This window comes from Salvelinus sp. IW2-2015, linkage group LG8, assembly GCF_002910315.2.
Source record: "Salvelinus sp. IW2-2015 linkage group LG8, ASM291031v2, whole genome shotgun sequence".
Classification (NCBI taxonomy): domain Eukaryota; kingdom Metazoa; phylum Chordata; class Actinopteri; order Salmoniformes; family Salmonidae; genus Salvelinus; species Salvelinus sp. IW2-2015.
The window spans coordinates 50,272,470-50,287,631 of record NC_036848.1 but is presented as its reverse complement, the minus strand read 5'-3'; the positions used below and the strand labels follow the sequence as shown (position 1 = coordinate 50,287,631).

The 15,162-nt window shown below is 41.8% G+C and overlaps 1 protein-coding gene across 1 annotated transcript in view; it reads left to right on the top strand.

Moving 5' to 3' along the window:
• The first annotated feature begins 619 nt into the window (after nt 1–619).
• Nucleotides 620–15,162, top strand: part of map3k4 (mitogen-activated protein kinase kinase kinase 4) — a 101,023-nt gene continuing 86,480 nt past the window's right edge. The window contains exon 1 of the mRNA XM_070444978.1: nt 620–861. Within this exon, the coding sequence (XP_070301079.1) occupies nt 830–861 (32 nt within the window). The 5' untranslated portion in view covers nt 620–829. The remainder of the gene's footprint in view (nt 862–15,162) is intronic.

The following is a 15,162-nucleotide window of genomic DNA, read 5'->3' as shown; positions in this document are numbered from 1 at the left end:
TTTAAACTTTCCCGCAATGGAATTTTTGTTTCACTTCACTGTACAGTAGGTGGCGACAATGCCCCAGTAGGGTGTAGTCTGCCATTAAACCTCAAGAAGAAGCATCGTCACCACTTTGTCAAAGATTTTTTATAAATAACCCAAGATAGACCAGAGCCTATCGTTTCCAATGGGAGCAAATTAAGCATAGTGGGTAGAACAAGCAAGGAGATCACGAGCTATTGAGATCCTATTGGCATGTTCTGGCATTTATTTGCATAATTCCGTTAGGGAATGCCTGTTTTGTGAAGTGCGCGTATATGCGATAACAAATGTTTTTGTAAACTTTGGCAAAGGGTAAAGTCTACAAAACACAGTTCACTCTGTTTGTTGCAGATTCTAGTTTTGGAAACAGAAAACTGTATGGAGATCAAATGTTTCATCAATCAGGACATTTACAGAATGTCGGTCAAAATCCATCTCCCTTGATAATCTTCTACCACTGCCTGCCACTGGGCTTCCTCTCATCACCATATTTGGTAGTAAGTGGAAACGCCAAACGATGCTTCCATTTACACATCCGGTGAAATATCTGTCTCGCTGTTCAATGTGTGATTTGACTGCTGAACGGAGGATCTGTACGGGTTGCCGTAGCACTCCTCCTGACTGCTGGAAAGATGGCGGCAGCGCACACTCGGGCGAGCCCCAATTCTGCAGGCGAAAAAAAATCTTAACAGAAAGACACCTTTCGCCCAGCTTTTGCAAAAAGAAAACGTGCAAACAACTATTAAACTTGCATGGTCATGGGTGGTCCCATGCACCACTAGAACCGAGCATTCCTCGACCTGCTATGGAGCCTCCGGATAATAGCGAACCTAGCAGGTAGGCGAATAATCAGTGCTACTTCGTGAAAAGAAACTACACAGCCGGGGCTTCGCCTGCTGCCACTTTGTGAGCTGAATGTGACAACCCACGCGGGTCAATTGGCGCGCTTGTAGGTCTAAAGGCAAACTACTGTCACAAAGTGGTTTGCGTGCAGTTGCAACGTTTTTGCAGCGTTAAAAGTTGCACCGTTTTTGGGAGATACATCTCTTCTCTGAAATATCACTTTGCACTGTGTTTCTATTTGTTGTGGAATTATTGGAGGGATGGAGGAAATACTTACCTTCTGAAAGAGGTAACTAACTATTTTTGACTTCGCATTCGATTTGCAACATAGAAAAGCAGCTACCTAGCAACTTGCTAGGCTAGCTATGCGGCTAAAGTTACTTTAACGGGTCGTTGAGTTTATTCAGTTTTGTCAGTTGCAAATTAACATTGCTCTTCGTTCTTGCAAAGTTTGGTAGCTATTAGTTTGTCAGGATTGTGGAAACAAATCTACATGTACGGCATGCACGAACTTCAATAGAACTCTATTTGAAATATGAATTTATATGTTTTAATAATTTTCTTGAATTGTTTGCTAACGTTAGCTAGCTAGTTATAGTAGCTATCTTTAAATCAGTTAACGTTAGCTAGGCAGTTCGCTAACTTACTACGCTAGGCTCCACGTCATAACTAGTTATATTTGTTGGGGACATGCATTTTATGATAAAGTGTTGTACTTGCAGCCAAAAACGTAATTAAGGCTGATGCTGTTTTGTTAGCTATGACTTGAACTTAGAAGATGGGGAACTACTCATGTTTTGGAATGTATTATTTAGCTTTCCTAGAAATCAAAACTGTTCTCAGCACAGTAGGAAAAGCACATAGCTATGTGCTGCCAACACTGGCACATGAACATGATCTCGTTATAGCAACGGTTATGAAGTTTAAAAACCTTTTGTGGAACATGGTTAGCTTACTAGCTACAATAGACCACCGATTGCTTAGATTGATAAAACATTTATATTATATGCTAAATTACACACCCATGAATTTCGTGCTTGCTGTTCTATGTGTGGTGATCATCATGTAAACATTGCAAATCACCAGGGGGAAAAATATTATTTCCAAGCTTGAGCTAGTTGACAGTGGACTAGTTGACAATGATGCCTGCTCTTTGTTCGGGAGATAAAATGTTGTTAACGTGTTTTCTACCTTAAGCTTTTCAGATGCCATTTGTTGTTAGCCAGGGATTGCATGTACAGTCGATGTGTATGCTCTGTGTATTCCACTAGAAAACGGGCTCTGAGTTATTGCTTCCAGCTGATTTTAGTGCCAGTGGAATGCATGTTGTGGAATGTTTTTGTTCTATGTGCATCTCTTTTGACCCCACACGACGTCATCGGGTTTGTTTGCCCCTGACTCGTGGCGACAGATTCTCTGGAATCCAATGTTATGTCTCTCTCCCTTGAGGCATGCAAGAGTGCCTGGCCTACATTGCATGGGGGACTGAATTTAAATGGATAGAATGATGTTCAGAGTGCAAAAATGTGTTCAATGCTTTAGTGTGGTTCTTGATTGTATGTGTCATCACTTTGATGGTACTGGTTGGCTGTGTTTTCAATCCAAGTCTCCTTTGCAAGCACACAGACATACTTGAATATCTAGTCACTGTACTGCTGCTGTCAGACTAGCCTGGTCCCACATCTCTTTGTGCTCTTTCCAACTCCATTGCACTCCTTGTCAAGCCGAACATGGCATGACAATTAAGTTGTTTTCACACTTGGTCCCTTTCAGGCACGTTTTGTGAACTCTGTGTTTCGTAAATGTTTTTTTTGTGTGCGGTGTGAACACTACAAAATAATTCAGACCACTCAAAAGAGCCCCAACTATCTCGAGAGGTGGTCTTTCTGTTCGCTTGAATTCCACAGTCCTGTTCCCTTTTTTAAGACAACGTGAACACAAAGCTCCCCAGGTTCGCTTGTTGTTGTTCCCCCACACTAGACTACTGCAACACCGTTCCCCCTACCATAAACCCTCACACTAGACTACTGCAACACCGTTCCCCCTACCATAAACCCTCACACTAGACTATGCAACACCGTTCCCCTACCATAAACCCCTCACCATGACTACTGCAACACCGTTCCCCCTACCATAAACCCTCACACTAGACTACTGCAACACCTTTCCCCCTACCATAAACCCTCACACTAGACTACTGCAACACCGTTCCCCTACCATAAACCCTCACACTAGACTACTGCAACACGTTCCCGCCTACCATAAACCCCCACACTAGACTACTGCAACACCGTTCCCCCTACCATAAACCCTCATATTGGTGTCCCAAAAGGGAGAAGATAATGATGTGCAGATTAGCAGGGGGGAAAAGTGCTGTTTTTGGATATTGATTAGCAATTGTCAAGGATGCACAGAAATTCCCAAGTAAACTCAGCAAAAAAAGATACATCCTCACTGTCAATTTTAAGCAAACTTAACATGTGTAAATATTTGTATGAACATAACAAGATTCAACAACTGAGACATAAACTGAACAAGTTCCACAGACATGTGACGGACAGAAATGTAATGTGTCCCTGAACAAAGGGGGGGGGGGGTCATAATCAAAAGCAACAGTCAGTATCTGGTGTGGCCACCAGCTGCATTAAGAACTACAGTGCATCTCCTCATGGACTGCACCAGATTTGCCAGTTTTTGCTGTGAGGTGTTACCCCACTCTTCCACCAAGGCACCTGCAAGTTCCAGGAAATTTCTGGGGGGAATGGCCCTAGCCCTCACCCTTTGATCCAACAGGTCCCAGACGTGCTCAATGGGATTGAGATCTGGGCTCTTCACTGGCCATGGCAGAACACTGACATTCCTGTCTTGCAGGAAATCACGCACAGAACAAGCAGTATGGCTGGTGGCATTGTGATGCTGGAGGGTCATGTCAGGATGAGCCTGCGGGAAGGGTACCACATGAGGGAGGAGGATGTCTTCCCTGTAACGCATAGCGTTGAGATTGCCTGCAATGACAACAAGCTCAGTCCGATGATGCTGTGACACACCACCACAGACCATGACGGACCCTCAACCTCAAAATCGATCCCGCTCCAGAGTAGAAGTCAACCGGTTATGATTTTTCAACGCCGATAACGATTATTGCAGGACCAAAAAAAAGCCGATACCGATTAATCAGCCGATTTTTATATATATTTGTAATAATGACAGTTACATCAATACTGAATGAACAATGAACCCTTTTATTTGAACTTCTTTGGGACTGGGGGGCAGTATTGAGTAGCTTGGATAAAAAGGTGCCCAGAGTAAACTGCCTGCTACTCAGTCCTAAAAGCTAGAATATGCATTTAATTAGTAGATTTGGATAGAAAACACTTTGAAGTTTCTAAAACTTTGAGTGATGTCTGTGAGTATAACAGATCTCATATGGCAGGTAAAAACCGGAGAAAAAAACCAACCAGGAAGTGAGAAATCTGAGGTTTGTAGTTTTTAAAGTCATTGCCTGTCGACTATACAGTGTCTATGGGGTCATATTGCACCTCCTAAGGCTTCCACTAGATGTCAACAGTCAACAGTCAAGGTAAGGAAACATTTATCATGTATTTTCTGGTTTCTGTTGAGTCCAACATGGTGGCTAATTTGGCTAATCATCTGAGCTCCGTCTCAGATTATTGCATGGTTTATATTTCCGTAAAGTTATTTTTTGAAATCTGACAGCGGTTACATTAAGGAGAGGTATATCTATAATTCTATGTGTATTACTTGTATTATCATTTATATTTATGTTGAGTATTTCTGTTGAAACGATGTGGCTATGCAAAGTCACTTGATGTTTTTGCAACTAGTGAATCTAACGCCTCAATGTAAACGGCATTTTTTTTTTATATGAATATGAATTTAATCAAACAAAACATGCATGTATTGTGTAACATGAAGTCCTATGAGTGTCATCTGATGAAAATAATCGAAGGTTAGTGATACATTTTATCTCTATTCTGGTTTTGTGAAGCTATCTTTAGCTGGAAAAAATGGCTGTGCTTATTGTGGTTTTGTAGTGACCTAACATAATCGTTTGTAGTGCTTTCGCTGAAAAGCCTATTTGAAATCGGACACTTTGGTGGGATTAACAACAAGATCACCTTTAAAATGATATAAGACACACTCATCCCCAAGGTTGCTTAGCAGTTCAGACGTCTTTTTCTGTTCCGTATTGTTTGTGTCCTGTATATATATTTACACCTCTCTTCACTTATCTTTTATTTATTTTATCATCCAAGAACTCAACTACAAAAGCTTTCCTGCAAAAGCTTTCCTGCAACCCGCTTCACCAATTACTAAAAAGTAATATTTACCTCAAACTGAAAATCCATCGTGGAAGCCAGCCAGGGGCTAATTCAGAAGCTAGCCTGAACATTTCCTAGAACCACTAGTATGCGTTCTAATTAAGACAAGATCTGTTTTACTCCGATAGCTAGCAGAAGCTGAATCGGTGTAGCTGCCCCGACAATTTAGCGGTTGCTGGCTTAGCGTGCTTTTCAGATGCTCCTCGTGTTCCTGTCATCAGCTACACTTCTCCTAGCTCCCGATAATCTACCCGGCACTTTTGTGCAACGCACCGGACCGGAATTCCGGGACTTTTCTCTTCTCTCAGTTTCCCGGATTCCAGCCGCAGGCTCTGGTCACTTGCACCTTGACTTCGCAGCTAGCTAGCTGCAAACCGTTGACGATTGGCTTACTCGACGCACCGAGCAAACTCAATCACTTGAGCTAGCCAGCCGAGAGTTCCATCACCATCCGCACGTTTTCTTTTGTGCTGCTCAGATACGGAACCCCACCGGGCCTTCACGTCTGACTGCCGAGTTATCTGCCCGAGGATTTATCAAACTGGCACCTCCGTCCCGACGTTACTGTAAGACGTCACCTGAGGCCCGCTAATCGTTAGCTGTCTTATCGCGTCTACCTGAATAAGCATACCGGACAACTATTATTTATTTTTATTTTATTTTATTTTTTTTCCTCTTGGGTCACTTATAACCTATTCTGCCAATTTTGATTGATCCCCTCTCCACCACGGAACCCACTACACGGACCCCACTAACTTACGAGCGGAAAACGCACACGAAAGCTGCTACCCCGACGCAACATGACACAGACTCCATCCTTTGTCAGGCACCACATACCCGGCCAGCTGTCTGGATCGCCACGACCCCAACCAACCTCTACTCACTGGACCCTTATTGATCACCCGATTTAGCATGCCTCTCCTAATGTAAAATGCCTTGTCCATTGCTGTTCTGGTTAATGTTTATTGGCTTATTTCACTGTAGAGATTCTAGCCCTGTTCACTATACCATATCCAACCTCTCAGTTCCACCACCCACATATGCCAGACACTACACCTGGTTTCAATGATGTTTCTAAGCAATATCTCTCTCATCATCACTCTCATACCTAGGTCTACCTCCACTGTATCACATCCTACCATACCTTTGTTCTGTACATTTCTTTTAACTTATTATCGCCCCAGAAACCTCCCTTACTCTCTGCTCACGTAGCTCTAGGCGACCAATTCTCATAGCTTTTAGCCGTACCCTTATCCTACTCCTCCTCTGTTCCTCTGGTGATGTAGAGGTGAATGCCCTGCAGTACTGGCTCCACTCCTATCCCCAGGCGCTCTCTTTGATGCTTCTGTAACCGAATAGCCTGGCTTCTCATGCATGTTAACATTAGAAGCCTCCTCCCTAAGTTGTTTTGTTCACTGCTAGCACACTCTGCCACCCGGATGTTTTAGCCGTGTCTGAATCCTGGCTTGAAAGACCACCAAAAACTCAGATATTTTCATCCCCAATTACAAGGTTTTCAGACAAGATAGAACGGCCAAAGGGGGCCTGTGTTGCAATCTACTGCAAAGACTGCCTGCAGAGTTCTGTCTTACATATCCAGTCGTTCCCAGAACAATGAACATTCTACTTTTTAAAATCCACCTCTCTAAAAACAAGATCTCTCACCGTTGCGCGCCTGCTATAGACCACCCTCTGCCCCCCAGCTTGCTCTAACTGAGAACACAAATATCAGATGAACTAGGCATTGCGCCCCCCCCATCTACCCTCAGAAGTTCGTGCTTGCTAGCCCGACACCAAATATTGAAATGCTCAAAACCCCAAGACCACCTCACAATCTAACGCTTGACTCGCCCCAATATCCACCCAAATTATCAATGACCTCCACATGGTTACCACCCCAAAATCCGTAAACTCGGGACCCTCACAGATTATATCCTAAGCGAAAACTCTGCCCTCCATAAATTACAACACTACATCTGCTATTTCAACCAAGATCTCAGCGATCACTGCCTCATTGCCTGTACCGTAATGGGGTCAGCGGTCAAACGACCTCCACTCATCACTGTCAAACGCTCCCTGAAACACTTCAGCGAGCAGGCCTTTCTAATCGACCTGGCGCGCGGGTATCTGGAAGGATATCGATCTCATCCCGTCAGTAGAGGATGCCTGGTCATTTTAAAAATGCCTTCCTACCATCTTGAATAAGCATGCCCCATTCAGAAATTTAGAACCAGGAACAGATATAGCCTTGGTTTCTCTCCTGACCTGACTGCCCTTAACCAACAGAAAAACATCCTATGGCGTTCTGCATTAGCATCGACAAGCCCCGTGATATGCAACTTTTCAGGGAAGCCAGAAACCAATATACACAGGCAGTTAGAACAGCCAAGGCTAGCTTTTTCAAGCAGAAAATTTGCTTCCTGCACACAAATTCAAAAAAGTTCTGGACACCGTAAAGTCCATGGAGAAAATGAACTAACACCCTCCTCCCAGCTTCCAACCGCTCTGAAGATAGGAAACACTGTCACCACCGACAAATCCACTATAATTGAGAATTTCAATAAGCATATTTTCCACGGCTGGCCATGCTTTCCATTCTGGCGCCCCTACCCTGCAACAAGCCTGCCTCTCCTCTGCTACTCGCCCAGCTCCCCTATTCTCTCTCCCAAATACAGTCAGACTATGTCGCTAATATGAGCTGCAAAATGCTGACCCTTACAAATCAGCCGGCTAATAATCTGGACCCTTTCTTTCTAAAACTATCTGCTCAAATTGTTTGCCACCCCTATTTACTAGCCTTTCAACCTCTCTTTCGTGTGCGTCCGAGATCCCCAAAGATTGGAAAGCAGCTGCGGTTATCCCCTCTTCAAGGGGGGACCTGCACCTACTGACCCTAAACCCTATAGCCATACTATCCTACCCTGCTTTCTAAAGTCTTCGAAAGCCAAGTCAACAAACAGATTACCGACCATTTCGAATCCCACACACCTTCTCCGCTATGCAATCTGGTTTCAGAGCTGGTCATGGGTGCACCTCAGCCACGCTCAAGGTCATAAACGACATCGTAACCGCCATCGATAGAGAACAATACTGTGCAGCCGTATTCATGACCTGGCCAAGGCTTTTGACTCTGTCAATCACCACATCCTCATGGCAGACTCGACAGCCTTGGTTTCTCTAATGATTGCCTCGCCTGGTTCACCAACTACTTCTCTGATCGAGTTCAGTGTGTCAAATCGGAGGTCTGTTGTCCGGCCTCTGGCAGTCTCTATGGGGTGGCCACAGGGTTCATTCTTGGACCGACTCTCTTCTCTGAAACTCAATGATGTCGCTCTTGCTGCTGGTGATTCTCTGATCCACCTACGCAGACACACTATTCTGTATACTTCTGGCCCTCTTTTGACACGTGTGTTAACAACTCTCCAGGCGAGCTTCAATGCCATACAACTCTCCTTCCGTGGCCTCCAACTGCTCTTAAATACAAGTAAACCAAATGCATGCTCTTCAACCGATCGCTGCCTGCCCCTGCCCGCCTGTCCAACATCACTACTTTGACGGTTCTGATTAGAATATGTGGACAACTACAAATACCTAGGTGTCTGGTTAGACTGTAAACTCTCCTTCCAGACTCACATCAAACATCTCCAATCCAAAGTCAAATCTAGAATTGGCTTCCTATTCCGCAACAAAGCATCCTTTACTCATGCTGCCAACATACCCTTTAAAACTGACCATCCTACCAATCCCTCACTTCGTGATGATGTCTTTACAAAATAGCCCTCAAAACCCTACTCAATAATTGGATGCAGTCTATCACTAGCATCCGTTTTGTCACACAAAGCCCCCATATACTACCCACCACTGCGACCTGTACACTCTCGTTGGCTGGCCCTCGCTTCATACTCGTCGCCAACCCACTGGTTCCAGGTCATCTACAAGACCCTGCTAGGTAAAGTCCCCCCTTATCTCTGCTCGCTGTCACCATAAGCAGCACCTATCTGTAGCACGCGCTCCAGCAGGTATATCTCTCTCACACCCAAACAATTCTTCCTTTGGACGCCTCTCCTTCCAGTTCTCTGCTGCCAATGACTGGAACGAACTACAAAAATCTCTGAAACTGGAAACACTTATCTCCCTCACTACTTTAAGCACCAGCTGTCAAGCAGCTCATAGATTACTGCACCTGTACATAACCCATCTACAATTTAGCCAAACAAACTACCTCTTTACCTACTGATTATTATTTATTAATTTATTTTTGCTCCTTTGCACCCCATTATTTTCTGTCTCTACTTTGCACTTTCTTCCGCTGCAAACCCACCATTCCAGGGTTTTTTTTAGTTTATTTTACTTGCTGGTTTGTATTCACTTCACCTCCATGGCCTTATATTTTTATTTATTTATTTTATTTATTTATACATATAATTGTTTGCCTTCACCTCCCTTATCTCACCTCACTTGCTCACATGTAGTAAGACTTATTTTTTTTCACTGTTATTATTGACTATATGTTTGTTTTACTCATGTGTAACTATGTTGTTGTTGTATGTGTCGAACTGCTTTGCGTTATATTGCCAGGTCGAATTGTAAATGAAACAGTGTTCTCAATTTGGCCTACCTGGTTAAATAAGGTTAAAAAAAAAAAAAAAACATGAATGTCTGAGGAATTTTAATTATGAAATTTCTGTTTTTTGAATTTGGCGCCCTGCACGTCGACTGGCTGTTGTCATATCGATCCCGTTAACGGGACTGCAGCCATAAGAAGTTTTTAAGCTAGTAATATCATCAACCATGTGTTTGTTTTTTATAAGATCATTTTAATGCTAGCTAGCAACTTACCTTGGCTCCTTGCAGCCACAAGGTTCTTTTGACGCTGCACTCGCGTAAAAGGTGGTCACCTTGCCACGCAGTTTCCTCATGGATTGTAATGTAATCGGTCATAATCAGCGTCCAAAAAGGCAGATTACCAATCGTGAAATCTTAAAATCGGCCCTAATTAATCGGCCAGCGCTCATTCCTTTGACGATAAACGCAAATCCGATCATCACCCCTGGTGAGACAAAACCGTGACTCGTCAGTGAAGAGCACTTTTTGACAGTCCTGTCTGGTCCAGCAACGGTGGGTTTGTGCCCGTTGTTGCCAGTGATGTCTGGTGAGGACCTGCCTTACAACAGTCCTACAAGCCCTCAGTCCAGCCTCTCTCAGTCTATTGTGGGCAGTCTGAGCACTGATGGAGGGATTGTGCATTCCTGGTGTAACACGGGCAGTTGTTGCCATCCTGTACCTGTCCCACAGGTGTGATGTTCGGATGTACCGATCCTGTGCAGGTGTTAAACGTGGTCTTCCACGTTTAACTGCGAGGACGGAAAGCTGATCATCTTGTCTCCCTGTAGTGCTGTCTTAGGCGTCTCACATTAGACATGGCAATTTATTGCATTGGCCACATCTGCAGTCCTCATGCCTCCTTGCAGCATGCCTAAGGCACGTTCACGCAGTTGAGCAGGGACCCTGGGCATCTTTCTATTGGTGTTTTTCAGAGTCCTTAGAAAGGCCTCTTTAGTGTGCTAAGTTGTCATAACTGACCTTAATTGCCTACCGTCTGTAAGCTGTTAGTGTCTTAACGACCGTTTCACAGGTGCATGTTCATTAATTGTTGATGTTTCATTGAATAAGCATGGGAAACAGTGTTTAAACCCTTTACAATGAAGATCTGTGAAGTTATTTGGATTTTTACAAATTATCTTTGAAAGACAGGGTCCTGAAAAAGGGACGTTTCTTTTTTTGCTGAGTTTGTGTAGTTTCTGGTTCAGATTATTTGTTTGCAATATGTGACCCAACTTTATATACTTTATATCTTTAATTACTTGTTACTTTAAAAAAAAACATCTGCATTGTCGGTTAGGGGCTCGTAAGTAAGCATTTCACTAAGGTCTACCTGTTGTATTCGGCACGTGATGAATAGAAATTTGATTTGATCTATAAGAGTTTTGTTCGATTGTGGCTTTTGAATAGTGTGAGGACGATATATTTGGTGAGAATCACTACATACTGTATGGTACAAAATCTGTTATAGCTCTTAAAGGGCAGTAGCCTATATTAGGTTTACATTTTTCAATTACAACATTATTTAATCTGCAGTTATTCTTCTGCTATTCATTCTTTTACAATATTTACATGTTAATAGTATCTTATGATTTACAATTGTCTCATATTTGAACTAAATGCAATCTATTAGCTTAGCTAGCTGTCCGATAACACGTCCTGATGAAATGGCTTGTCCTGCACTTTGACAAATCCCGAAGTGCATTGATTGGATGTTGGGGGGGGAAATGTTTTCCTTTCTAAACATAGCAATGTGAATGCAAAGATGATTCGAACCACAAAACGGGTGAAGTGAACTGTCAAAAAAGATGAGTCCTCATTCAAAGGCAATGGCAGTGTGAATACAAAGAGAACTAAGTTCTTTAGCTCTTTTTTTTTACCCCAGAGTTCACGTTAAAGAGGACCATGTGTGGAAACACCCTTTTAGTGACAAGGAGTTGAGCATTATGGCACAGACTGGCACTCAGGCTAGTGTCAGACTGTCAGTTGCTGCTGATGTAAATTCAAGTCAAAAGTAGTGCACTAATGTAGGGAATAGGGTGACAATTTGGTATGTAGAGTAAGCATACCCATTAAGTACCTTCTCAAGTAAGTGATCATACTTTATCTAAAATGAAGATATTCATGTGCTAATGTAAAAACATGACAGCATATTTCATGAGCATTCATTACTTTTTCTTGCCAATTTAAAAAAAGTTTTTTTCATGCTAGCAGTCGTGCCAGGATGTCCGTCTCACAGTAGCAACAAAACTTGGTGAATAGATTTCAGGCAATTTACAGCTTACATTTTTGAATGCTTCTTTTCTAATTTCACTGTTTAAATGAACGTTGTATTGCTATACATACATTTTTGTGAAATTTGACATTTATCTCAGGTGGGCTTAAAGGGTACAGTAGCGCACTATACAGAATGTAAATGACAAAGGATTGATCATATTTAATGAAATTGCTAACTTTGCATAATATTGTAGTCTAGTGTATCTTTATACCCCAAACCATTGGTTTCAAATATTTCATGAGTAGACTTTGCTATTCTCTAATTCAACATAATTCGCTGTTGCGCCAATTAAGGCCAGTATGCTCCAATTAAGGCCAGTGTGCGTTGAAACACATGGATAGTTTGTTTATCCCTAATATTCAATGAACATGAGCATAAATTATTTTTGTTCAGATTAAGTTGATTTAAAACACACAAACTACAGTTATGCATATCGTGCATCTACCCCGAAACAATTAGTAATCATTGTGCTCAGAATGTTAGGGTTGAGGGATATCAGAGATACAAAAATCTACAGGTGGTGGATAAAAATGCAAACAAATGATAAAGAAGATGACGACTATTGGGAGACTACTCGTGTCTTTGTCTTTAATTCATCTAGGTGATTCTGTTTGGTCCACCTGTACTTTATTTAGATTTGAAACGGTCTTCAGATATGCTTTAGGAAGATGAGTTGAACTAATTAACAAGAATAGCAGTACTGCAAATGTGAATTAGCTTTCAGATAATTCCTAAAAAGTGTTCTGGTCTTTGTTGCATGGAGTCTTATCCACAGAGGGCCAGTGTGGGTGCAGGTTTGTGTTCTAAGCAATAACACACCTGATTCGACTAATGTCTTGATTGAAGTCTGATTAGTTGAATCAGGCGTGTACTGGTCAGCAAGAACAAAAGCCCAAGACCACATTGTTCTCTGTGGATACAATTGGACACCCCCTGTTTTAAGTGCTACTTTCATGATGAATAGCAATGATCATTTTATTTTACCTTTAGGGGTGATTAATATAATGTAATTTTATATGACAAGTGTCAGTTTGTAATAGAGGTCGACCGATTATGATTTTTCAATACCGATACCGGTTATTGGAGGACCAAAAAAGCTGATACCAATTTAATCGGCAGGTAAAAAAAAAAAAAAAAAAATTCATATTTATTTTATTTTTTAAATTTGTAATAATGACAGTTACAACAATACTGAATGAACACTTATTTTAACTTAATATAATACATAAATAAAATCAATTTAGCCTCAAATAAATAATGAAAAGTGTTCAATTTGGTTAAAATAATGCAAAAAGAAAGTAAAAGTGCAATATGTTCCATGTAAAAAAGCTAACGTTTAAGTTCCTTGCTCAGAACATGAGAACATATGAAAGCTGGTGGTTTCTTTTAACATGAGTCTTCAATATTCCCAGGTAAGAAGTTTTAGGTTGTAGTTATTATAGGAATTATAGGACTATTTCTCTCTCTACGATTTGTATTTCATATACATTTGACTATTGGATGCTCTTATAGGCACTTTAGTATTGCCAATGTAACAGTAAAGCTTCCGTCCCTCTCCTCGCTCCTACCTGGGCTCGAACCAGGAACACATCGACAACAGCCACCCTCGAAGCAGCGTTACCCATGCAGAGCAAGGGGAACAACTACAAGTCTCAGAGCGAGTGACGTTTGAAAAGCTATTAGCGCGCACCCCGCTTACTAGCTAGCTATTTCACATCGGTTACACAAGCCTAATCTCGGGAGTTGATAGGCTTGAAGTCATAAACAGCGCAATGCTTGAAGCATTGCGAAGAGCTGCTGGCATAACACATGATAGTGCTGTTTGAATGAATGCTTACGAGCCTGCTGGTGCCTACCATCGCTCAGTCAGACTGCTCTGTCAAATCATAGACTTAATTATAACATACCACACAGAAATACGAGCCTTAGGTCATTAATATGGTCGAATCCGGAAACTATCATTTCGAAAACAAAACGTTTATTCTTTCAGTGAAATACGGAACCGTTCCGTATTTTATCTAACGGGTGGCATCCATCAGTCTAAATATCCCTGTTACATTGCACAACCTTCAATGTTATGTCAAAATTACGTAGAATTCTGGCAAATTAATTCGCAATGAGCCAGGCGGCCCAAACTGTTGCATATACCCTGACTCTACGTGCAATGAACGCAAGAGAAGTGACACAATTTCACCTGGTTAATATTGCCTACTAACCTGGATTTCTTTTAGCTAAATATGCAGGTTTAAAAATATATACTTCTGTGTATTGATTTTAAGAAAGGCATTGATGTTTATGGTTAGGTACACGTTGGAGCAAAGACGGTCCTTTTTCGCGAATGCGCACCGCATCGATTATATGCAACACAGGACACGCTAGATAAACTAGTAATATCATCAACCATGTGGAGTTAACTAGTGATTATGATTGATTGTTTTTTATAAGATAAGTTTAATGCTAGCTAGCAACTTACTTTGGCTTCTTACTGCATTCGCTTCTTACGGCTCCTCGTGAGGCAGGTGGTTAGAGCGTTGGACTAGTTAACCGTAAGGTTGCAAGATTGAATCCCCGAGCTGACAAGGTAAAAATCTGCCGTTCTGCCCCTGAACAAGGCAGTTAACCCACCGTTCCTAGGACGTCATTGAAAATAAGAAATTGTTCTTAACTGACTTGCCTAGTTAAATAAAGGTGTAAAAAAAAATATTTGCAAAATCGGCGTCCAAAAATACCGATTTCCGATTGTTATGAAAACTTGAAATCGGCCCTAATTAATCGGCCATTCCGATTTAATCGGTCGACCTCTTGTTTGTAAGTTTTGAACATTGATTGTTTAAGAGGTGGGCGTATTTGGAACACCCATTGGCTTAAAGCGTACAGTCGGTACCCATTAAGCCCATTCCGGACTTTTCACATATTTGTCTTATTTAAACACCTAAGTAAAGTCATAACTTCACAAGAGATTTTAAAAATTTGTCTCATTAAAACATGAAATTAATCTTTCATTTTTTATATCCACTTTTCTAACATATACTGCTCTCATTTTTGTAAGAAATGCCAACTCTGATTTTGGTG